This window comes from Musca vetustissima, unplaced genomic scaffold, assembly GCF_032173495.1.
Source record: "Musca vetustissima isolate MV318-11 ecotype Yass unplaced genomic scaffold, APGP_CSIRO_Mvet_v1 utg28317, whole genome shotgun sequence".
Taxonomy (NCBI): domain Eukaryota; kingdom Metazoa; phylum Arthropoda; class Insecta; order Diptera; family Muscidae; genus Musca; species Musca vetustissima.
In genome coordinates, this window is record NW_026874637.1 from 1 (window position 1) to 26,554 (window position 26,554).

The 26,554-nt window shown below is 33.7% G+C and overlaps 1 protein-coding gene and 8 non-coding genes across 9 annotated transcripts; 8 read left to right on the top strand and 1 right to left on the bottom strand.

The window, feature by feature from the left end:
• Nucleotides 1-273: 273 nt before the first annotated feature.
• LOC133335138 (uncharacterized) lies at nt 274-2,018 on the top strand. Its single transcript, XM_061543445.1, has 3 exons — nt 274-292; nt 547-1,170; nt 1,882-2,018. Exons 1-3 carry the CDS (start codon nt 274-276, stop codon nt 2,016-2,018), a joined length of 780 nt encoding a protein of 259 aa, XP_061399429.1.
• Nucleotides 2,019-13,288: 11,270 nt separating this feature from the next.
• On the top strand, nt 13,289-13,360 carry Trnat-ugu (transfer RNA threonine (anticodon UGU)). Its single transcript has one exon. It is a non-coding gene; the product is annotated as a tRNA-Thr (tRNA).
• Nucleotides 13,361-13,630: 270 nt separating this feature from the next.
• Trnat-ugu (transfer RNA threonine (anticodon UGU)) lies at nt 13,631-13,702 on the top strand. The gene has a single exon. It is a non-coding gene; the product is annotated as a tRNA-Thr (tRNA).
• Nucleotides 13,703-15,942: 2,240 nt separating this feature from the next.
• On the top strand, nt 15,943-16,014 carry Trnat-ugu (transfer RNA threonine (anticodon UGU)). Its single transcript has one exon. It is a non-coding gene; the product is annotated as a tRNA-Thr (tRNA).
• A 369-nt stretch (nt 16,015-16,383) lies between these two features.
• On the bottom strand, nt 16,384-16,455 carry Trnat-ugu (transfer RNA threonine (anticodon UGU)). The gene has a single exon. It is a non-coding gene; the product is annotated as a tRNA-Thr (tRNA).
• Nucleotides 16,456-16,781: 326 nt separating this feature from the next.
• On the top strand, nt 16,782-16,853 carry Trnat-cgu (transfer RNA threonine (anticodon CGU)). The gene has a single exon. It is a non-coding gene; the product is annotated as a tRNA-Thr (tRNA).
• Nucleotides 16,854-17,475: 622 nt separating this feature from the next.
• On the top strand, nt 17,476-17,547 carry Trnat-ugu (transfer RNA threonine (anticodon UGU)). Its single transcript has one exon. It is a non-coding gene; the product is annotated as a tRNA-Thr (tRNA).
• A 279-nt stretch (nt 17,548-17,826) lies between these two features.
• On the top strand, nt 17,827-17,898 carry Trnat-cgu (transfer RNA threonine (anticodon CGU)). The gene has a single exon. It is a non-coding gene; the product is annotated as a tRNA-Thr (tRNA).
• A 1,585-nt stretch (nt 17,899-19,483) lies between these two features.
• On the top strand, nt 19,484-19,555 carry Trnat-ugu (transfer RNA threonine (anticodon UGU)). The gene has a single exon. It is a non-coding gene; the product is annotated as a tRNA-Thr (tRNA).
• The last annotated feature ends 6,999 nt before the right edge of the window (nt 19,556-26,554 follow it).

Below are 26,554 nucleotides of genomic sequence, written 5' to 3' on the forward strand. Positions count from 1 at the left end.
TGCACTATGGCTGAAATCACGATTTAGGCGGCAAAAAGTCAATTTTTCAACATTACAATTTAAAAAATTTTTTGACAGCATTCAATACACAACATATTGATAAGAATAAATCAAAAACAAAAATTACTATTGGCAACCCTGTTTACGCACAAACAGCTGTTAATGTTTACATAACTTCTAACACGTGTAATTACAAGTGAACCAGCAATTTATTTGGTAAAATTAAAAGCTGTTTTTTTAAAAATTAATTTTTGTAAAAAAAACTTTGTAAATATGAATTCTAATTCTCGAGGTGAGTACTTTTACTATATATAAATACACTTTGCTAAATGTTCGTATTTCGTGCGTAGTTTCGTGTGTTCTATGTGAATTTTTTGTGTGAAATTTTTTAGAGTTTTTTAATTTTTCGTGGAGTAAAACTAAAAATGTAACAAAGTGTTACGGGAACTTTTTATATGTGATTGTTCGTAGAAAACTCTAGTTTTATGTCATGCTGAATGTGTCTGCTAATGACTGCTAACGAATGAATTATTCATCCTTTTGCAGAAATACTCAGATTCAAAAATTCCGAAATATTTGAGTTTTGGTTGAGAAATAAGAGGAATGTATCGAATTACATAAAAGGAAAAATTCCATACGAAATTGATTCTGAATTAAGTAAATTAATTTGTACTAAATCACGGAATTTATCTATTTTTATTAAACGACAATGGGATAGACAATGCAGAAATGAGAAAGGATTTAGAAAATATAATAAGGATTGGTTGGGTCGAGAAACAATTTTATTTGTACCGAAAAAGATCAATGCTATCGGTCGTCCAAAAACTACCTATGTTGATAGCGGCGAAAGAAATAAAAGGAGATTAGCTTCCGAATTAGCTTCCCAACAAGGAGACAATACGCAACTATTAGTTCATGCTGCCTCTATATCTGCCAAAAAATCGCACTCAGCGGATTTGACATTTGTCCTACAACAAGTTGTTATATCTCTAAACCGACCATCCAAAATTCGAAAAGTTCTTAATACTAGCCATAAAGAAGTTACACCAATATCACCTGAAGAAGCTCTGACGTTTTTGTTAGAAAACGGATTAACTAAACAACAGTACAAAAATATGCGTCAATTAAATAACCAGATTAAGAAGTTGGAACCACTACAATACATATTAAGTAATGGGAAACAAATTAAAGTCAACTATAATTTATATATGACATTAATAGACGGGAAGGTCTTAAATGTGTTAACTGAAACTAAAAGTACACAACAATACCCCATCTGTCATGCTGGACCAAAGCAATTTCGAACTATAAAAAACTTTGATTCTCCACATTTTGAAGTGAAGGCCGCGCATTAAAATATGGATAAGTCCTTTGCATGCGTGGATTCGTAGTTTCGAGTTTGTTTTAAAACTTTCATACAAGCTTGATTTGAAAAAAATGGCAAGTTCGCGGAGCAGAAGAGAAAAGAATCCTTTTAAAAAAGAAACAAAAAATTCAAAGTTGATTCTCCAAAGTTTCGCGCTCATTGTATTAAAACTAGTGAAATATTTTTCCAAAACTACGAATGGTACTCGATGTCTGCCACATTACACAAAATTTTAGTCCATTCATCACAAATAATTGGAGCATCAGTAGTACCCGTAGGTTGCCTTGCAGAAAATGCATCTGAAGCGCGAAACAAATATTATAAAAAAGACAGAGCTGGCCATGCTCGAAAGGATTCAATAATGCACAACATACTTGACATGTTTCATAGAGCTATGGATAGCTCTGATCCTTATATATCAAGTTTATGTTTAAAAGAACGTACAAATAGTTCAAAATAGCTTCCATTTCCTCGAGAAGTCATTCATCTTTTTAAAATCCCAGAAATATCGCCAGAACTGCTTTTACCTTCAACATCTCAAGAAGCTTCCAGGTACGATTATACTTCTGATTCTGATGAAAGCTTAGAATCGTTAAATAATTATTCATTGGAATTAGAAGCGGAAGAAAATGAAGAAACATTCCGTGATTAATTAAGCCCTATTCCTTTTAAAAATATATATACATTATAAATATATTAATTTCTTGATACTTTTACTTGTTTTTCTCATGTAACCTTTTTAATAAAAGTCCATATAATCGGGAAGTGCTTTCAAATCTATTTTTCATCATTACAAATTTGGTAAAGCTGGCTTGTCGGGAAGGACTTTTTGTCATTACTTTGTAAGAAAGGGGCGTGACCCGCCCATTTTTTCACAAACCTATGTTTATACCTTTATAACTTTGCATACCAAATTTGGTAAAGCTGGCTTGTCGGGAAGGACTTTTTGTCATTACTTTGTAAAAAAGGGGTGTGGCCCGCCCATTTTTTTCTGAAATTATTTGGTTTACCTTTATAACTCTGCATACCAAATTTAGTGAAGCTGGCTCGTAAGGAAGACTTTTTGTCATTAGTTTGTGAAAAAAGGGGTGTGGCCCGCCCATTTTTTCTGAAATTAATTTGTTTACCTTTATAACTCTGCATACCAAATTTAGTGAAGCTGGCTTGTCGGGAAATATTTTATGCCGCCAAAATCGCGATTTCGGCCATAGTGCAATGTACTGAAGTTAATAGAAATTAATCACTTGCAAGTTTCCTTGAAATCGGTTCAGATAAAGATATAGCATAGCTGCTATATATTTTTAACTTATTCATGTTAATTGTACACCAAATAATCAATGGGTGTCTGATTGATATTAAATTTTAAACAGTGCATAAGTTGCAGGATAACATGTGTAGGGTTTGATGTTAGTCGGTTTAGATATAGATAAATATCACATATTTAAGTTCATTCAATTGTATGTCAATGTTTCTTCGAAAAGGCGATGCCTTTTTGGATACATTTGTACCAAAGTGATGAAGGGTATTATATAGTCGGCCCAGTCCGACTTTACTACTTTCCTTACTGGTTAAAATTAAAAAATCCAAAATTTTATTTTTTTTCACACATTGACAAAATGTAAAAATTAGAATGTCAAAAATTTTTCATTGTAAACAAATTTTATTCCAATATGTAGATAATGGAGAGATAAAAAACAGCAGACGTTAGCGGAATTACTGAACTGGTGTTTTTATCATTACTTATAATAACATAAAAGGGCCAAAAATGATGAGTCCAACATTATCGATTTGGACCAATTTTGTTAATTCCTGGTCATTTAAGATTAGTATTTAATATCTGCGTATCATACAAATTTGTATGAGCCGATTTATTTAATATATTCAAATATACATACATATGTATGTATAGAAAATGAATATTAGTTCAGAGGTATGATTACTCTTGATGCTATAATTCCTCGTCATCGCGGAATTTTCGAAGTTTATCTTGCCTATCTTACTTACGTGGGTTGGTATGACTTACTGCGAAAATTTCAGTAACATCTATTTAGCGTTTTTTTGTGTCAACAACCAAAAGAGTTTCCATTTTCTACATTTAGATTAATTAAATGCAGTGATGAGTACATTTTCCCCTATTGTATCGCGCCAATTTTTATAGGGATGATGCGTATTTGCTACCAAGTGACCCAGACAAATTTTGAAGTGGGGATCTGTGACCCTTCTTAAGATATATGCTTAGAAAATGAATATTAGTTCAGATGTATAATTACTTTCGATGCGATAACTCCACATTCACGCGAAATTTTGGAAGTTTATATAGCCTATATTATTTCCCTCGGATGGGATGATGTGCGGTAAAAATTTCAGTAAAATCTGTTCAACGGTTTTTGAGTCTAGAAACAAAACTTTTTTTATTTCCTACATGTAGTTTATTTAAGTGTAACGGAGAGTGCATTTCCACCGATCTTATCTCGCTCATATTTTTATGAATAATGTGTATTCACTCCTACGATATAAAGATAAATTTTGAATGGGTTGTCTGTAACCGTTCATAAGATAAACGCATATTACATGATGCTATAACTCCTCATCCACGCGGAATTTTAAAAGTTTATATAGCCTATGTTACTTTCAGGGCATGCCCCCATATATAGTGTAAATCTCATTAAGATCTGTTCAGCGGTTTTGGCGTCTATCGGTAACATACAAACAAACAAATTTTTTTCTATTTTATATACATATATAGATTGTTCGGCCAAACATCACCAGCATAGATATATGTGGAGCACCTACGGCCACGATTTATATGAGAATAATGAAGATATATCGTAATTCCTTTACAGGGTAAGACCTATTGGTGGGAATCCTTTTCTTTTGCTGCAATACAATGTCACCCACCATGTATCGAGGAAATGTAAACAAATTTGTTTCGAACAAAATGGTCGACATGAAGTGTTAAAAGGCTGAATATGTGGAAATTCGTACTATAAGAGTACGAAATCTAAACCAACTTCCAATAAGAAAAGTGATATTAGTGCACTGGCGTGTGGTAAGGCTGGAATATTCGTAGTTTAAGGGCATAGTTGGGCAGACGTGCACACCAGCGTTGATGCGTTCTCTTAACATTTTTTGATGTCAAAACAAAAATAAACCTTCATGAAATATTTTCCACAAAACGAAATCATTCTAGTCTCAATTGGATACGTTGTGCAAGATTTCGAGCCAATCAGACAAACATTAGGAGTTTGGTGCAACATTTACTTTAAATAGAACAAAAATATATATGTGACAGGTAATATCTAAATTTGAACCAATTTTCAAGAAAATTAACACACATTATTCTAAAGTTAAGTTAGTACGTTATGCCAAATTTCGTGCAAATCGAAAGGTATATAGGGACTTTGGTTCACCATTTACATTAAATCGGACAAAAATATATATCGGAGCTATATCTAAATCTGAACCGATTTCCACGAAACTTAGCACACATCATTCCAGACTTAGTACAATACGCTGCGCCAAATTTCGTGCAAATCGAAAGATATTTAGGGACTTGGCGCACCATTTACCTTAAATCGGACGAAAATATATATGGGAGCTATATCTAAATCTGAACCGATTTTCCCATAGCCTTTTTTTAATAGGATTCGTCCTTGGGCCAAATAAATGAGTTGTGCCAAATTTCATCCAAATCGGATGATAAATGCGACCTGTACTTTCTTTACAATTTAACATCAACAGACCGTCGGACATGCTTAAATCGACTCAGAAAGTGATTCTATGCATATTCTCAAAAGGAATCATGGGTCTATTTCGTTTCCTTTTGCCTGTTACAAACATATTCACATAGGCATAATACCCTGTACCACAGTGCGTTGAAGGGTATAAAAAGGGGGTTATATGGGGACTTACCCCAAAAAGGATCTGATCAGGAATATATACTTTATAGGGTAGGAAATGATTATTTCAATGCGTTACAAAGGGGAAAACAAAACTGATATACCCTCCATGCTATGGTGGAGGTTATAAAAAGTAAACACACACATCGAATGAATGTGTGTGTAGCAGAAAGTGTTGAGCATCCCGCTAGCAATGAAAATTCCAATTGATGGTATGTAACTAGTCCCAGCACTAGTTAAAAACCGTAAAAGTTACTAATTTGACCCTAAAGTAATCCAAGAGGAACCAATTGACTACCTTTTTATCCTATAGTAAGCGAGGAGGAGTCACTTGGGATATTAAAGAAAGAGAAGAGAAAAATATTTAAACATTCTCTCCCACTTCTGATGTTATGTAGCTAGTCCCAGCACTAGTTATACCGTACCAGTTTCAAATTTCATCCTAAAGTAATATCATCCGAACCAATTGACTACCTTTTTATCCTGTAGTAAACGAGAAGGAGTCTCTTGCGATCTTAAAGAAAAAACACGGTTTTTGGTGGTTGGTCTCCATAAAAAATCCGTTATTCTTCATAAATGCAAGATGAATTTTGTTTGGAAATAACCACTATTTTTGTGATCGTCTTGAAGTGCGGTGGCATCAAATTGAAAAAAATGAAAAAAATCGCTGTTGCAAGCAAAAATTTACTGTGAAAAAAATTCATTCCGGGGGGGGGGGGGTAGAGCCGCGCCGCCCCCCTGCGTACGTCCCTGATTGCAGTATGAAAGTAGTACGGTTTTATTTATATTTAATTTAAAAAAATAATAAAAATTTAAATCAAACTAATAAATGAGTGTTTTAATTGCTAATTGTATCATAAAAACGGTACTGGTACCGGACTTACGGAACTAGAAAGGTGGGTAGTGTAATGTAACTAGTCTTTGACTGTAAACCTATAACTAGTATAATACTACTCCTCGGGTAAGCGAAGAAGTTTCAATTGGTTAACTCCTATGACATCCCCATGTTAAAGTAAACAGTTAAATACATTGTTAAGGGGTGTAAAGTGGCACTAGTCACTGAAGAGCTAAGAATCGACGTACTAGTTCCTCTTGCTAGCGGATATTCTTGTTACTGTTTTGAGCATTTGCGAAAATTAGGGAATGATTGTTATCATTCGTGAGAGAATGTCAGAAATAATTTCAACCCCCAAAAGAAGCGCAAGATCGTTGTTGTGTGCTCTCACTCGTTTGTTATGTGCGTGGGAACATTCGCTTGGAGAAGATTTTATCGCGATAAGTTCATTCTTGAAATGAGCCCAAAAAGAAAATCACGCTTTTTGAATCATTCGCTAGCCAATTTTGCGCTACCTAGAAAAAAACTATATATACAAAATAATTCAACAAATTTTTATTGCATCAGGTAGTAAACAAAATTTCGAAACAGGTGTAGATTTATTAAAAAAATTGTTTTTCAAAATTTTTGGAGGGGAAGATTAATTAAAAAGTATATATATTTTATATAAAATATAGTGAAAAAACACACTTTGGGTGGTGAAATGTTTAAAATGCGGAAATCTTTAAAGCGTCGACTACTGGTACACTTATCCCATAAACATATGATTGGCTTTGAAGTATATAAATCCAGTATATAAATCCTCTTCTCAGAGCGCAGAAAGTTCTGTTAGAACTTTCAAATAACTATAAACATAGATAATTTTACAAATATTTCAGTTTTATGGACCTTAATTTTTGTAATTTTTTCTGGTCGTTCTCGAGGACACAACTATGACCCGAGCATCGACACGAAACCACATGGGGAATATTATTTAATTATATGAAATTTTCATTAGGCCCCTCCAATAAAACAAAGATTTGACATCTCTGCATAATGTCTGCATTACTTTTGCTCTACTTTTTTTGTTCAAGTGAACCGACGTTGATGATAATGATGATGGTGCTGTTGGCTACAACAGCTCCATAACCTATGGCATAGCAACACTATAGTAGCAAGTAGTTACTGGTATTTCACTCTATTCATGTACTCAGTGATGGTGGTAGTATTTCGATTTTTTGCTTCTTCTTGTGGTTTTTTGGCCACAGTAACAGACAGTGGCTGATGGAGAGACCGGTTTTACTGGATTCTTTTTTTCTTTCTGCTTTGGTGGTACTGCAACAAACATTCCCTTCAACAATCATTACAGCTACAACAGTGTGAAGACTGTTGTTGTTGAAACTGGCTGAATATCTGTTCGAATGGCTGGATGAAATGACGATGTCGACTACATATCTCCTAGGAGGCCCTTTGATGTGAAAGAGGGAGCGAGCCAGAGAATTTATTATTTAGGTGATATCTGCCTCTTCTTGCTGCTGACTCCTTTTAACAGATACAAAGAAAAGGCAAACAGCAAACTCTGTGTCGTGTCGTACAAAAGGAATGGAAATTCAACAGAGTGCTAACCAAACAGCCAGCCATCCATACATCCAGTTCGGTAGTCAAGCAGGCAGCCAGGCAGGCCATGTAGCAAAAACCATAACCGTGTTGTGTTTTCCTCGCCGTGTCGTTGTCGTCGCCGTCTTTGTTGTGTTGTAGTCCCGGTGTATGCGTATAAAGTACAACAGACGGTTGGACTTCTTGTACATTGCGAACACAACAATAACAACATTGGCTGGTAAGTTAACACGCACGCTAAGGATACACTCGTGACTCGTGCAAAGGCAACGGCATTCCAGCAGATTGTGGCCCAACCACCTCTAGTCAGTGCCTTCACATCAACGGCTGTTATGATTTTGAGAGCCTGGTATTTGGTGGCACAAAACAACAACAGTTCCGCCCTTTGCAACAGAAATTCTTGGGCAACATTGCCGCCACCACCAAGCCAAGACGTCCAAGGTGTCCCATCCAACCACCAAAATCCTTCAGCGCTAGACTGTCGTCTTATTTAGCGTAAAAACATCTGCATTGCCAGCGAAAAAGGATGCCTAGAACTGGATGGACTGACTGGCTGGCTGGCTAAGTGACTGCAGGTTGGTTGGAAAAGCGCCATTAGATGCGCTTCCGCGCCTCGTGGAAAATGTTAGAAAACATGTTGCAAGTGATTAGAAGCTGTTGCTAAAATTGCTGTTCGTCTAGCATAGGAAAATAGTAAATGTTGCTTTTACTTTTTTCTGCTGTTGACGACATCGACAGCAGCAGCAACAGCAGTCGATGAGGTGCCGTGAACAGTCGCACACACACACATCGCTTCTACAACATACAACAAAATGTTGCATGCTTGTCGAAAGCTACTGTAAAATGAGGTATTGCTTTAGCTTTTTTGTTCTGTTCGATGGAAACGGTTTATCAAGGTATGTTATGTGTGGGAAACCAGGGAGGATTACTGTTGCTGGCTGGTGCCAAGGTTCCTCCATTTGCCATAAAGAAGTTGTGCGTATGTATTTCTTATTCCTATACTGAGAATGTGTCATACCTATACACATATGTATCTCTGTATGGGTATGCGTATCCGAAGCTGATTTTGTTAGCCTTACGTGCCGATCTGCCCTGCATATGTGTAATTCTACATGAGCACATCTGTTGGAAGTTTTGGTTCAAATGGCCAGCTTCTTATTCAAGGGGTGTAATAATTTTGGGAATATTGGACTGGGCTGTATAGTGACCTCGGGTCTTTATATATAGATATAATAATATAGAGACCACAGGTCTTTATATAGACCAATTGGGCTGAATCGATATAGAGACAACAGGTCTTTATATGGGCCAATTGGGTTGTATAGAGACCATTGGTCTTTACGAAAAATGCGAATTACTAGTTAACCATCATTTATATACCACCTTCGTTACATTTGTATACTCTTACTGCACACTTCAACTATCTGGCTGGTCCAATACCAAACTTACACACATATGGACCTTCAACATATTACATACCCCGGTATGTGTAACTCATGCAATGCCAGAATATTTCATTCTCAACATGCAGCTGGTCGTGGTGGTTGGGTTTTCATCGACTGCCACATTTTAAAATGTATGACTGCCTGGCCCGTTTCGAATGTATCCATCCATTCCACCCGTCCAACTATTCCTTCAACAAATGTCTGCAACTTGTTTTGTTTGTATTCCGTTTTTGCAATGTGTGCTGAGAGTTGGAAGGCATCCCCGATGCCACTTTCAATGCAATGCAACAAAGTAGACAAATTTTTGTTTGGTTCGAATTGAAAGACGGAAAAAGTATTTTTTATTGAATTTTTATTTAGGAATTTTCATAAATTGATAATGTCATTAATTTGCAATAACAAGAAGCGAGTAGCGAGCTACAACAAATGAACTAGGAAGGCAGCACGAGCAGCATTACATACATGTCGATCGGAAAGTGTAAACAGGTGCAGAAACAATTCTGTCGTCATTTAATATAATTAATGGGTTTTGTCACGTTTGGAAGACACCAGCGTCAACAATTTCACGTCCATAGTTTGTTTTTTTTTTTTTAGTTTTTTGTAAAATCTTAAAGTGAGAAAATGTAAAAGGTGGTTCTGCAATATGCTTCGATATGAGTACGACATGTGTAAATGGTTGGATGAATTAATATCTGAAATTATATTTCAGAAATAAGACACGTGGCATTAAATAAGGGTACTACTCTATCTGAAAAAATGCACTTATACAAAATACAGGATTAATTCTGTGTCAGTAAGTTTGGTGGCAAGTTCTAGAGTTAAAATGAAACGGATATTGCCAGATGGAATTAGCTCTTAGAGAAATATCAGTGAATATTTCTATGGCTATACTTGATTTTATTCCCAAAGTAATAAAATGGCGCCCAACTGCTATATTAGAAGCTATAGCAAATTTTCGATGAGTTTAATGTGAAATCAATCGGGAATTTCATATGGGAGTAATGCTATGCTAAATTGTAAATATCAATCTTTAGACACTCAGAAAGGAAAGTTGGGCTAAGACACTGAACATGTCGAAGTCCTCAAAGCACAAAACGTGTGTATATTTATGTATATTGGAGCTATGCCAAAATGAAGAATGTGAACCCAAAATATAAATATAGAGCAAATACGGTTTGAAAAACTTAGCCAAAATACCGAAATTTGGGAGGTACAGTTATATGGGTGCTCCCTTAAAAATTAAACCAATATTGATAATATTTGGTAGAACAATTTGCTACACAATGAGTATGAAATTGCAGTCAATCGTGTTGAAAATCATTAAATACTGAATAATAGGGATTTATAATGGCCAATACTAAAACTTGGACCGATAAATGTAATTTTCAATAACTCGAAGTACTAGAAATATATGGGCAAATTTTCAAATCTCTATACATCGGTCTAAAGACTGGTAAATATTTCGAGGATTTGCAAACGGAATGTCAAATTTAAATTAGAAGAACTTCACTGTAATGTTACGTATTATTTTAATACTATGTATTACAACTAAAAAAATTGAAATCATGTTGAAATTTGGAATTTATTAAAATTTAAGTCTGCTACAATATTCTGGCCCTTTGGAAGGTCAAAACGTCTTCAAATCATCCGTAGAATTCTTATGTACAACTATGTCATGTCATCCCTAATTTTTTAACGATTCATCAACGTCCAGCCGAAACGGCTGAATCTAGAATCTTGAAGATTTGGGTGAGGGTCACTCTTAAACCTCGGTTTTTGGAAATTCTAGTAGGAACGCACGAAAAGTACTAAATATGGTACCATTTGTATTTGGCGAAATTCAAATTCAAACTAAAAATCCCCTAATCGTAGAAAACTGTACTAAATTTGTTACAATTTCGTAGCATGTGAATGGACAGAGGTAAAAACTTGAAATTTGGTTGAGATGTAAGGAGATGTTTCTGGAAGTGTGCACTCATGTATACGAAAAGTACTAAACAGTACTAAATTAGGGACAATTTGCTTTTGGAGGAACCAATACAGCTGGAATCCTGCAATTTTATTAAGATTACTATTGGAGTGTAGGATTGGTGTAGGTAAAAAGTTTTGAAAATTCGTACTCATGTATACTAAATGGTACAAAATTTGGTACAATTCAGATTTGGGTGCACCAAATTTTGGCGTCTAAGACTGGGATATGTAAATTAAATAAAGTTTATATTTTAGATCACAATATTTAAGACAGATCATTTTTGCCTCATATGTTGGTACTACTCCAAGGTTTATTGATATTGGGATATATTGGTCGGCGTTTTTGTATAGTACCTAGCCTCATTTTTCTTTTAATCTCAGAGTTCCTATATAAAATTATCGATTTTTAATAACTTAATTGTGGTGGAGGGTATAGAAATATTTGTAACCTTTTGATGCTCCAGCCCATTCACCACTTCCGAGGAAGGCGAATGTCCTCGTTAATGAGGATTTGTTAACTGACTTCGATGTTGAATTGAGGATAATGTCACTTGACTTTGTCCTCTATTTTGGAGCATAGAGCATCTGTCAAAGTTTGGAGTAACTCTTCCTGCTGCGGTTGTCATCTTCGACGGATTCCGGCACAACGAACGCATACCCGATCAGATCAGTAGACAAACGGATGTTAGAGATTGTCCGTAGTTTGGGTATGGAGACTGTTACGCCCTTTCTCTACTGTCATTATTTTGCTCTTTTACTCAACATGAATAATTAAGAATAACGCTAGCATCCAACAGTGCTCCCAAAAGATGATCATAGATATATGCCACAAACTTCGCTGCATTGTTGGATTATAAAAGCAAGTAAGCCGAGCAGTATAGTCGGAGGGGGCCCTACACAATTACCAGTGAACTCTAGTTTTCTAAAGATTACAAAAAACAATAGCGGTATTCTTTGGCCAGAACCCGTCCTACATACAAAATTTGGTGGCGATTGGTCCATAACTGTGGACTGTATCGTGTTTACAATTTATAATGGAAAGACAGACGGACACACATGTCTAGATCAACTTAGCTAGTCCGAATATGGCGATCGGTATACTAAAAGGTGGGTCATATATTCCGCGGTGTTACAAACTTTTGGACCACACAAAGCTTTAGTGGCCTTACAACATTGTTGTGTAGGGTATAATAACGAACGTATTGAAGACAAAGGAGTAAAGCTAGAATTCTAATAGGTCAATAATACAAAATATTGAACTACGGGGTACCGGGTGGATGTAGAACTCTGGTAATATGTGCTAGGAGAATGCGAAGTACTACAATTTGTATCGTTTGTGCGAGCAATAGTAATGCACACATATTGATATTTTTGACAGGAAAATTTGCTAACAAATGAGAACCCAAAATAATAAATTACAGTCAATTCTGTTGAAATGGATATTATTATAAAATGACGAACAAAAAAAATTAATATTTATAAATGAATTGTAACCGAAATGAGCCTTTTAAGCTAACAAACGTGTAATCTATCATATTGGGAACATAATATCTAGAAACCTCCACGCAGAATATTTGGTTCGGACATCTTGATAGTAATTTTACTTTTCAGGTTCTAAGTGAATATTCTTCTTTTACTTGGGTCAATAAATATTTCAAATAAATTAAACAATTGCGAAATTATTTTCCATTTCTAATAAAATCAACACAAATTGTGAATAATATAACAAATCAACTATAAATATGTAAATAAATAAAAACGAACGAACATCCATCCCTACATACAAAATCGGAAAGAAAGTGCTGTTTACAACAAATAAATATACATATCTAAACAGCTGTAGTCAGGGCGGTGAACGAGAATGAACGAACGGACAACAACAATACAATATTCACACACATTTATTATCTTGAAAAAAAAATAGCAACTCAATTTGCAAAATACAAATACAGAATATTTATGCGTCATAACATGAAATTTCTCTTACAATAACCGATGAAGAGAAGTGCAATGTTATTGAGAACAATTAAAGAGAGTGTGCGGAAATATTTAACAGTCTGTTACAATAACATAACAATATATGTAGTGTTTGTGTCCAAAGAACATCAACCAACCATAGAACAGAATACAGTTCTTAACATTTTAATATAGGCAATTTGCTAACCAACCGTTATATGCCTCTTTAGCTCAGTGGCAGAGCACTGGTCTTGTAAACCAGGGGTCGTGAGTTCAATCCTCACAGGAGGCAAATCACCAAAATCTGGAAACTCTAATTTTGTTCAAAGTTCTTTTGAATTTAATTGTGTAGAATGTAATTATTTTCAGAATTTAAGACAGGTTTGAATTACTAAGTATCAACTATGTTAATTAATGGATTTGAAAAGATTTTATTTTAAAAATACCAACATTATTTTTATAAAAATCGTGTACTTTTTATAAATATATAAATTCTTATTTTTAGAACAATTGAACTGTTGTCTGAGTATCGGAGTTTTAATCTGCGCCCAACGGGTTCAAAGCCTCTTTAGCTCAGTGGCAGAGCACTGGTCTTGTAAACCAGGGGTCGTGAGTTCAATCCTCACAGGAGGCAATACATGACTTTTTTGGTTGAAAATTTCAAATTGAAATGAAATTTCTGGAACAAGTAATAAATCTTATGATTTCACGAAGAAATTATTGACGATGACGAAAAGTTTTCATTTGAATGTGGATAATCATTACAATAAACTTTCTCCAATCATGAGTGATATTCACAGGTAATAAAAAAATAACATAGTTAATCTCTTCACCGTTTTTTATTACCAGTAATCACTCATGATTTGAAAAAGGTTCAGTTCATCGGAAAAATTCGAAATGCAATTGAGAAATTGTAAAAATGTTCAGATCGAGATATAATTGAACATTGCCTTTTAGTCACAGACAAGTTTCGAAATTTTTGATACTAGAGACGTTTTATAATGTATACTTTTTATATTGTATAAAAAGGTGCTTTGTTTATAATAACATGTTCATGGAAAATTAGGATATAATATGTAATTATTATTTTAATGGGTAAATATGGAACAATAATTAAAACAAATAACAACGAAGTTAAGTTCGACCGGTTGAAATTTTTATATTCTCCACCATGAAGTTAGCATTCAAACTGTCTAAAAATTCTCGGGAATCCACGACATTTTCCACTAAGAATGCGGTATGTCACATTACAGGCTCTCCGGTTAAAAATGCGTCTCGGACCATGGAAATACAAACAATTGAGCGGACATTGAAAATTTTTTGTAAATGTGTTAGTTATCTCCGATGATCCCGGTAAGCCAAATTGCACCCACTTATTTGTAAACTGTGACCATGTTATTAAAAAGGGATGATTAAATAAAGTAAAAACACAGTTAAGTTCGCTCGGTCGAACTTTTTATGTAATCCACCATGAAGCTAGCGTTCAAACTGCCTAAAAATTGTCGGGGAAATACAGAAACTGGGGTAGGACCATTATATCCACGACATAGCGAAGAAATCGGTATGCCAAATTACAGTCAGATTACTAAAACCATGTTACAAAAAACATTATATTCATCGTATCGTAAGTTTGTATGTAAAACTTTCTCATATTTCCTGTTAATAATAGAAATCATCCCAATGGAAACGTCCAGAAGAATCATAATGGATTATCGCCACAAAGTCGTACGGTCAATATGACACAGGCATTGCTTGGATGTTCGGTATTGCCAATTGTCCATGTTATGGTGTAGCACTCACATAACAGTAAGCCAACATTCGGTATTTTGCGGATTTTGAACACGTATTTCAACTGAATTGGCTGTAATTTGATATTTTAGGTTCTCATTGTATAACACATCTCCGTACCAAAAATTTTAGTATTGACCAATTTTTCAGGGTTGCTCCCATTTGACTGTACCACCCAATATTCGGTATTTTGGGGATTTTTAACTATTTTTTAATCGAATTGGCTGCAATTTGGTATTTTGTATTCTTATTGGGTGTCAAATCTCATTACCGAAAATTATCAGTATCGATTCCCGTTTTGGTATAGTTCCACTATTCGGTATTTTGAAAAGTTAAAACACATTTTTCCAGCGTTCTTCTCGGTATGTTCAAGGTCCTTCATAACATGCGTTTTCTCCTAGGTGCCTCCATTTATTTTAGATATTTTGAATGTCAACATTATGGTGGAAAGTATACAAAGTTCAGATCAGCCGAACTTTTTCTTACTTGTTTTTTTTTTACTCACTTATTCTAAATATTTATTCTGGCGTTAATAATTTCTAATCAATTGGCAAATATCTAGCGGGCTTGCCGACTACAGGACATACGCATAGAAAATTAATATTTACACATTATATCCAAACTCTACATTTCTAGTTTATGTTTCCTTCAGAAGATTCTAAAACTAAATGGAAATTTTCGATAAATCTGATCAGCGGCCATAATATAGTCCGCAAAATTTATGAGGTCTACAATCAATTAAGATCAAATAATATCATATTACGACGACTAGAGCCTCGCATGACCCAAAAATTAGTATAATTCAAATTGATTTTAAGTTAATAATTTCAATGAAACAAGTATGGTAAAAGACGAAGTCAATAGAAAACAATCATTATATTTTCGTCAATGACAAATAGCCCTATTCGAATACGTTCTTAATGTTCTTATTTGCCTTTTACATCCCAGCAATGAATGTCTTCTATTAATACAAGTGTTTTATGTTGACCCCATTTTAAGCAAATATTGTAGGAAGATATCAGAAGAACTTAAATTTCATTATATAAGTACTAAGATGAAATTGGGTGCCAAGCACGGCTTGACATAGCCTCTTTAGCTCAGTGGCAGAGCACTGGTCTTGTAAACCAGGGGTCGTGAGTTCAATCCTCACAGGAGGCAATTGAAATTGATATTTTTGTATATGTTTCCATGGCCCTTAGATCTCCTCCAGTAAAACATGGGACAGCAATTGCTATAAAATGGAATTTATATTATAACTTTTTACCAACATAACTACTTTATTAGGTTTCATTTAGCATATATTCAATTTAACCCACTGTATTAACGAAATCCAGTACAATTTCCATGATTTTAATTTTTTATTGTCTCAAAATGGTATTTAGTTAAAATGCATGGGTTGTACGTAGTTTATCATATTTGACTTACTGTTTTTCTTATTTCCTGCTTTAAATTACCTATTTATTATGAACAAAAAAAATAAATATAATCAAAAAAATTTATAAAAATTCGAATACGAAAATGGTGATATGCCTCCTGTGAGGATTGAACTCACGACCCCTGGTTTACAAGACCAGTGCTCTGCCACTGAGCTAAAGAGGCCTTGATGGAGCCGTTGATGTGTAATATTAAGCTGGCAGTCTTGCATTTTGTTGTTATTATTTTTTTGCAAACATTTATTAATTATTTTATGGTGGGTTTTGCTTACTAATCATGAAAATTTATTTCATGTCATAAATATTTCGAATAATGGTAGAAAAAATTTTACGTTTTCGTTTATTTACAGGTATCTTCATATTGAAATAATAATTAAATTTCAAGAAATTTAATTTCGTCTTAAGAATGTGTACGAATTTCAAAACACTGTCCTTTTTGTTGAATATTTAATTCGCAAATCGCACTTCAAGTTGAAGCTTGGGTGATAAAGAGCCTCTTTAGCTCAGTGGTAGAGCACTGGTCTCGTAAACCAGGGGTCGTGAGTTCAAACCTCACAGGAGGCAAGGATAATTTTTGTATTTAGAGGAATGGTTAAATGCTAGATGGGGAAAGTTTTTGAAAAAAACACCCCCAAAAGTGATCTTCTTTTCGTCCTTAGAATGGTTGGAATCATTTTAAGCCACATGTTTGTTTATGAAAAATATGAACAATCTAAATGTCGGGTTAAGTTATTTCATTCGTTGTTTGCGAAAGTTTAGAAAAAAATGAACGGTCTGTTTATCAGGCCCATAATTTTTCAAACTGTATTACAAATTTAGTTACTTTGAAGAAATTGTGAGAATCTCGGCCTGACTCCCTCGTTAATATAAATTTCCTAGAAATCCACAATGGATACATAACTTGAGGCATGCGTCAATAGGTTGTGTTGTTCTTATTGTTTATATACATATTTAATTGTAAAAATATACCGATTTTAAATAACAAACTGATGTTATCTTTGAAATAGGCTATTGATAAAAAGACAAATTGTTTCAGATAAAATACTACACAGAATCTATTTTAAACTACTTTCATTACAATTATGTTTTAAAATCAGGGCTTCTTTCTTTTTTACCGGCCCAAAACACTGAGTTTGAGAGTAGAGTTTCAAATTTAACATTTGTTGCCAAGAAAAGGCGTGACAACGCCTCTTTAGCTCAGTGGCAGAGCACTGGTCTTGTAAACCAGGGGTCGTGAGTTCAATCCTCACAGGAGGCAAATCATCAAAGTTTCTATTTTTAGACAATTAAATTTGTAAAATAATTTTCAAAAGTTCCAGAATGTTCTAGTACTTTCTTCTTTATCCATCTATGGATAAGTAATTACGGAAGACATTATGGAATGTGATGAATCATGCATGAGAAAACACAATACAATGTTTGTGCAAATTTCACAAATTGGGAATTTTTGAATAAATAATAAATTTAAGAACATAAATTATTCAATATCATCGCGTCACTGTTTTGAAATTATGTATGAACACCGGCCAGATCCAAAGCCCCTTTAGCTCAGTGGTAGAGCACTGGTCTCGTAAACCAGGGGTCGTGAGTTCAAACCTCACAGGGGGCAATCTCAAAACTTACTTTTTACTACAGTGGAGTCCCGAATTGAAAATTTTAACAATACAGTGAAATCTCGATAATCCGAAAGATTGATAACATAACCAAATCCGGATTTCCAAGTTGACCCGTGATATGTTTTTATTATAATTAAAAACATATCACGGGAAAATATGAGCTTTACATAAAATAAGTAGGGGAGACTGGGGCACCTTCGGCATCGGGGCACCTTCGGCATTCGCGTTTTCGATATGAAGCTCTCACCGTACATAACTAGTTTCGATATATAGGTATCGAGTATCGAAATAAATAACTGACACAAAGTTTGAAATTTCTAGCTAATAAGCTTTTTTAGATACATGGGTTTTTGTATTTTTATAAATGTTTCTGTAATATTTCAATTTCATTTCGTAAGTATTTCGTGTATAAAACTTTTGAAATTTTTAAGACAATATTATATAAAAGTTGTTAACTACGATGTGTATTATTATAGTAATATTTAAAAATATAATGTTTTTACAAAACTGATCGAAAAAAATGAAAAAAACTATAAAAAGTACATTCGGGGTACATTCGGCATCTTAAAGTGGGGCACATTCGGCCATATACAGATAGTGCAATATTATTTCCTTAAAATGTTTTTGAGTTTGGCTTTAAAAATAATCCTTTAATATGGTTCGAAATTACATATATAAGACTAAACGTGCTTGTATTAACGAGAATGCGATAGAAAACACCTATTTCTGATGGTGTGTGCGACTTTGAGATTTCAACGTCCGCCGCTAGAAAATATAGCCCTAAAATTCAAACATTGTGTCGCGTATTAAAACCAAATAGTGCCTTTAGAGGATCAGAATTTCAACCAGACTGAAAGCGATGACAATTACCCGGCTATAACTATGGTGCCGAATGTGCCCCATCAAATGCCGAAGCTACCCCGGGTTGGGGCACATTCGGCGAATTTGACTTTTTTTACAAAACTGTAAAATTTTTTAACTAATACTATTTTTTTATATCTTTTTGGTACTATTTTTTATAATTAAGTGTCAGAGGACAATAATCAGCCATAAAGTTGTTATATATGTTGAATAAGTCCTGAGATATAGAGCTCTAAAAAAAAAGTGCCGAAGGTGCCCCAGTCTCCCCTACTGAAATTTGCTACGTTTTTAAAAAGAAACTCATAAAAAATGTATCTTCACAATCCGGATTTTAGTGTCAAACAATCCGGATTAGAATCAAACAATGCGATTATATAATTGTGAAATGCAGTCCGGTTTACCGTATAATCCGGATTAGCGATGCCTGGATTATCGAGATTTTACTGCATGTAATAAACTATGAAAATTGCAACTTAAATTTTACAACTTTCTTATCTATGACTAGAATACAATAAAAACAGTAGCTTGCAAATACAGTTTTATTGAGTTTACTGTTGGCCACAATATTTCTACAATAATCGCGGATATGCTAGCATGTCATCATTTCAAATGTTTATTTTCTAATGTTCTAAGCATGGCTTAAATCCTCAATTCCAACATGTTAATGTTTTTTTATAAAGAACTTATTTATGGAATAATGAAAACCGAGTTCCATAAGCCTCTTTAGCTCAGTGGCAGAGCACTGGTCTTGTAAACCAGGGGTCGTGAGTTCAATCCTCACAGGAGGCAACATCTGAACGTAATTTTTATAATTCAGATATATTGTCTTGTGAAATGTATACGAATATGATCTGGGTTAAAGGGTAAGGTTATTAGGAGGTGGTTTATTAGCCACATTTTATAAAGCAATTGCTGCTGTTTCAAGAAGCTATAAGTTGACTATGCTTTAAAAAAGTGTATATATTTACATTAGTATCTGCACCTTTGCGGGTCGTATCATAATACATCTTGATATATGCCTAATATAGCATAGCGTAGTGTTTTTCAATGTTGGCCATATAAGTCTGATGATGAACCGTTATCAACAGACAGCTTTGAATAAAAAATAAAAAAACAGATTCGAATGGTACAGAAATACCTAGAATATCCAGAGATCAACAAATATATATAATACAAGTTAAAACGATATAAAATTCGGCCCGGGCGAACATTTTATACACTCCATACCTGAGATTCAAAATATGTAAAATTAATAAGAAGAAAACTCGTGTTATGATAGGACCTGGAATATACCGATAAAATTGGAAAAAAAATATAAAATTGACAAAGAATTTTATTGCGATCAAGAATGTATATACGTTATGGGGTCTTCGTTGAATATTTCGAGGTGTTGCAAATGGAATGACAAATTTAATATACCCTCAACCTCATGGTGGTATAAACAAACCAAAATTCAAAATGCTAGAAAACCAGTATAGTGTGTGAGGAAATATCAAATTATAATGACATATGTAATATCAAATCAATTGTTTGAGTTGAACAAAATATATTTTAAATTAAAAAGAATATTAAAAAAAATGATTATTTATATAGAGGTATGTCTGTAGTACAGAGTTAAGATCTTGCTGATCAACTCAAATTCTTTCATATTTGAGCGAATGTAAAGAACATAGAGGAAGTGATCCAAATGTGATATAGGTTGGTAATGTGGTATAGGCACTTTTTTGTGAACTGAAAATTTTAGAATAACTGAAACATATTCTATAGTTTGCTGTTCTCAAAAAAATAAGATGGCAATGATCTGTTTAATATATTTAACTCGCGTTGATAATCAGTGGCAAAAATTAAATTTTTCATGAAATTGACTTTTTTTGGTTGAAGTTTAAACATAATTTTTTGTTTTACAGATGTATTTTAATCGTTATTACTAAAGCATTAAAATAAGTAGTAAGTACTAAAAATCAAATAATATGCGCGATTGCACCACATTTTCACCAATTTAGGAATAGAAACTACAAATTTCTTCAGTAAACACAAGTGCAGGTAATGTGGTATACCTTGAGTCTGTATGAAAAAAAGCCAGCACAAGACAAAATCTCATTACTACTTGAAACATTTTTCCTCTACGAGAGCCTACCATGAATCCCAAGGATGAAAAAGAAAGGCTATGAGTTTTAACAACTTCTCCATACAAAAATTAAATATTTTCATGTATAGACATTATTATATAATAAAAAATTACAGTTCCACTCAACGTATCCGTTAAAAATCTTAACGGACATAAATCTCGAGCTAATTCGCATTCATTAAAAACAATAAATTATATATGATATCAATTGGAAGTGAAATCATGTGGTATACCACATTACCTGCACTTTTTTTAAATCACTTTTAATGGAATTTCAAATATTTTCTCAAATATCTCTTAAATTGTTAGAATAATATTATTTTCAAATTGATACATGGAAAGACAACACATGTAGCATGTTAAGTGTAAAATTTCGATTTAATCGGATAAAAAATAAAAATTTGTCAATCTAAAAACAAATGGGTATACCACATTTGCATCACCTCCTATATGTAGTCGCCCAGTAGAACACTACCTTTGTAATATTATACTCGGAGAGCATTTATCATTCATAACAACAGAGGAAAAGTAACAGCCTAGAGAAATACAAATGGTCATAGAACAGCTAAGATAAATTCCTATTTGGCACGACTCGATACCTAATACATATCCAGCATTTGGACTAGAACACTATATGAGCGCAACCAATACAGTTTGCAAACTTCCTGAATTTCAATATAGAGAATCCAGACGCTGACAAAATATAACAATTTCCTTATTTATTTTGTATATATTACATTATAACTTATAGTAATGTAAACGTACTATAAGTTATAATGTAAATGCCGTTTTATATTCGACTTAAATTAAACCCACTGAGAAATCTCACTATAAACAAAGTTAATTAAATGGCAAGAAAGTCCTTTAATTTTGTTGTTAAAAAAAAACAAGTTTCTCACCAAAAAACACATAACACACACATATGTTTCTTTGAATACCCATTCCCATTTTGGCTATGAATATTTCAAGTGTCATCGTGTAACAGAAGAAACAATGAAATTTAATTAAACGAAAGGTTTTCCATTTTGTTGTTAATTAGTGCCAAATAAACGGTGGCCATATCCAATAGAGCGACCTTCTCACAGAAACACAGACTTGAATTCTCTACAACCAAAGCAAATGAAGTGAAACGCAAAAAGAAACCCTATTTTTGCAACCCCTTTGTAAAAAACAATCACCCATCCATCACCCTATCTCCTTCTCCTTCATATAACTCAAAAAGATAAAAAAATATATTTATTGCCCACCAATAGAGGATTGTATGAATGGTTTGGGGTTTACAGGACAAGAAAACATTGTCTAAAATAACATATATAAGTCTAGTCCTCAATGATGCCACTCAGACATTCGCATTCACTCGTTTTCTCTTATATAAGAACAATACGTAACGTTTCGAAGGGTTTCGAGAAAAATACATAACGACTGAATATTTATTAAAAACCCATATATGTGCACATACCACAGGATGGAGGGAATATGTGATTTTATATTCGGAGAAATAGAAAGGATGAGAGAGAGTAATAAGTAGACCTCGGATTTTGCATATTTGCATATTTTTTAATAATGAAGATATCGAAATTCTGATTGGACACAAATTCGTTTCAAAGGATTTAGAATTATTTGAAGGGTTCATATTTTTTAATTTTTTGCATATTTTGCATATTTTTGCATATTTTGCATATCGACAATGCATATTTTTTATATTTTTTGCATATATTTATCGCATATCGACCTAGCATACCGTGCATATTTTTTGCATATTTTGCATATTTTTTGCATATTTTGCATATTTTTTGCATATTTTGCATATTTTTTGCATATTTTGCATATTTTTTGCATATTTTTTGCATATATTTTGCATATTTTTTGCATATTTTTTGCATATTTTTTGCATATTTTTGACATGACCCCAAATATCGATCAATTAAAGCATGAAACGCCTAAATACAAAATTTGAGTCCAATCGGATAAAGCATAAAAAATATGCAAAAATCCGAGGTCTAGTGATAAGGGACAAAAACCACTCATTTTGGTATTTAACGGTTTCATGGGTGACTTGATGAGTAAACAAAGACTGGTAAAACATTTTATAAATAAATATGTAATGAATGTGTTGACCGGTGAATTTTTATGTTAATAAGGATATTAACAGGGATTTGTATTCGAAAGTGATTTGGTTAAACTGGAGGCAAATTCTGTGTCGAAACGGCTGTTATAAAAATGACCCACAATTGTTGAAAAATGATATTATTTTATTATGAGTAAATTAAACATGGACTAGATGCGGTTCAGAGTTCTAGAAACTTTCATAAAAACTCTCGTTGAAGCGATATGTACATAGCTACGTTACTAGGTAGGACCCGCTTTTTAGGTTTTTGAGAATTTCGAACACATTTTGTGTGTAATTTAATATTTCGTGTTCTCTTCGGGTACCTAATATTTCTACCTTATCAATATTCGTCCACTTTTTAGGGTAGCCCTCATATTAAAAGAAAAAAATGTTAATGAATATCTTCATCATTTCATTCATAGTTTAATGTTTCCATGTTGTACATTTACCTCGCTTTGAATACAAGTAAAAATTCTTATAACCATGAGAAAACCACTATTTAAAAAAAAATGTAATCATTTCATTAATATCATAACTATTTTCCTATTTCGCTCTACTTTACCATTATTTGTGCTCATTTTTCCTTTCTCTCTTTTTTTGGCACAAACCCCATTTCATTTCACCCATGAAAAAAAAAACACCACCACAACCACCGTTTATTGTTCGGCTGTGTTCAGTCATCCGCTCTCCATATACTCGTTGTTTCCGCCAACTCTCCACTGACTCGATTGTGGCTAGTTTCGCATTCCATTGTTTCTTTATTTCAGACACTCTTAACGACCTTTGCATTGGTATTAGAAAATTCGCATATGTATTTTCCAAATTATTTCGATATAAATGCTAAATACAATATCTCAGACAAGTGCTGATACGAACAACAAGTCCAACAGAATTTTTAACATTGTATATAATTTTTATATTGAAGAGGAATAGAACATGTAAGTTAATAAGAAGAAACGAGACATAACAAAGAAGAAGAAAACATAAAATCAAAATAAAACCAGTAAGGGAAGTAGTGAAGTCGGACTGGACCGACTATATGATGATACCTTCACCACTTTGGGTATATTCTAAATGAAATTAAACGACAGATATTTAGGGACTTTGGCACACCATTTGCCTTAATTCAGACGAAAATATATATGGGAGCTATATTTAAATCTGAACCGATATTCACGAAACTTTACACACATCATTCTAGACTTCATTTAGTGCGGTGTACCAAATTTCGTGCAAATAGAAAAATATATAGGGACTTTGGTTCACCATTTAAATTAAATCGGACTAAAATATATACGGGAGCTATATCTAAATCTGAACCGATTTTCACGAAACTTTACGTACGTCATTTTAGGCCTAATTTAGATAGCTATGACAAATTTCGTAGAATGAAAAAGCACATCTTGTGATAATGCGCTATTGATTCCAGTTCAATAAATTAAGAACGAAAATGACACAACCCCAAAATCTTGTATTTGTCTCCCAAAGTTAATATTCACAAAAATGCAATTTCGGTTAATAGTGTAAGGCATAATTTTTTAGTAGGCATTTTATCGATTTCTGTGTTAAAAAAAAAAATGTTGTCTGAAAATCAATGTGGCTACGTTTTTTGAAATTGAAATACCGGTCTCTTTCAAAGTATTAGGGCTGTTTTCCGGGAGCAAGGATATTATTCGCTCTGATATTACGTGATGAACACCCGGTTAAAATAGTAAGTACATCTTTTCTAATATCTCATAAGGTCTCTCTAGAACTCGAGACTTAAAAGGTTGTCCAAATGTATATGAAACCTCATCGACCTTGTGATCTCTTTGATCTTCGCGGTTCGAACGACAAAAGCTCATAATCTGTAGTCTCCGATTATGAAGATGCTTTATAGTGTACAGCTGCAGCTGTGATGATGTCTCTCAAATTTCTCGCAAATACTCGAGGTCTCGAAGAGTAATTCAGTACTCTGAAGCGGTTATTTAAACTCTCTGAAACCGCATTCCATGGCCATCGACATGAAATAGACAAGACCAGTTGTAGCTTATAAAGAAGAACTTTTTCATTTATAGGTGCAATCCCCATCACAAGGAATCAGAATAATAACATCATGATTCGTAATCTGTTATATTCGTCTGGAGCATCGCAAACTAATTACAATACTTAATAGTATAAAACCCTGGGATATTATATACGAAAATTCGCGATACTTTCTGAGCAAACCCCGTACATAGAACTAAAGAATTTCATGGTGTATATTTATGTCTATATAAAACCTAAAAACATCCGATTTCATGCATTTTCGCAACTTCAGTTTTTTGTGGATAGAATGTTAACCCAGCTCTTAATATAAAAGTACCAAATTTTAAGTAATCAATTCTTTTATTTACTAGAAAATGTTTTTATCATCGATATTTTCAAATATAAATAAATTAAAAAAACATCGATAAATATTTATTGAAATATTATTTTAGTCCACATATGATACTAAATACCCTCAAACTCTAACCTCAAATACAAATTCATAAGAACATGTCAATCTCTCCACACTCAACTACCAGGCATGCAGTCAGGCAAGATTTGAATTTCGTTGAAGCGTTAACAGTTTGTAGTCAGTCAGTCGTATTTATTTGCATACCAACCAACCAACAAACGAACCCTTTCTGCACATCCGTTAACATTCAAGTACAGTTGTTTAGTTGTTGTTGTAAGGACAACAACAGCAACAACAACACAACAGACCAGAAGAAAGAACACATTAGGGCCAATGAAGAGGATTGTGTTTTTGTTGGAAAAGGAAACAAAGCGGTAACAGCAACAACATCAACAGTGGCAGCAGGCAGACAACAGACAGAAAAGGAAGCGAAGAAGAAATGGCAAGCCGAAGAGCACACACCTGCTGCTATTTAAAGTACAAAACAACGAATGGATTGAAGTGACTTTGTTGTTGTTATCCTTCGTGCCATTCGGGGAGTTAAGCAAAAGTAAAAGTTGAAAATATCCTGGAAACCGGTCATTCTTGAAGAAGATGAGAAGAAGGAGAAAAAGGCGATTGAGATAGAGTTGGAATAAGAGTGAGTACGCATAAGGACTTTCTCTCTGTATTTTCCACTCTTTGGTACTCACATTTCTCAAATATGTGCAAACATTTGTGCCATCATTACCACTACCCAACCATCTTTGCTATTTCCAGCCACTCTAAGAATTGGAACTACTTATTTTGGTTTTCTTTCAATAAAAATCAACCTTTCGTGACACTTAGGCTTGTTGTCATGGTTAGTTTTTAGTTTATCACAAAACAGACCTAATTAAAATCTGACATCGTCTATTCAGCCTCTTATTTCTTGGTTTTCTGGGTTAAGTTTTTTTAGGGAAACTAGATTTTTCTAGATTTTGTAAATGGGCTGACGGAAAGGTGAATTTAAACGTGAAGACTTTAATTCATTACAATTTTAAAATGATGCTTTATAGACCACAGGGCCAAAGTCGGACGGGGCCAATTATATGATTTTTATATTTAGCCGTAATACGATTAAATGCAACAATTGCGTAAAAAATATGTGGC

Excerpts from the sequence above, each read along its gene's own strand:
- LOC133335138 (XM_061543445.1), top strand. Across the intron at positions 1,171-1,881 it reads ACCACTACAATACATATTAA|AACTGCTTTTACCTTCAACA; the intron begins GTAATGGGAAAC and ends AAATATCGCCAG.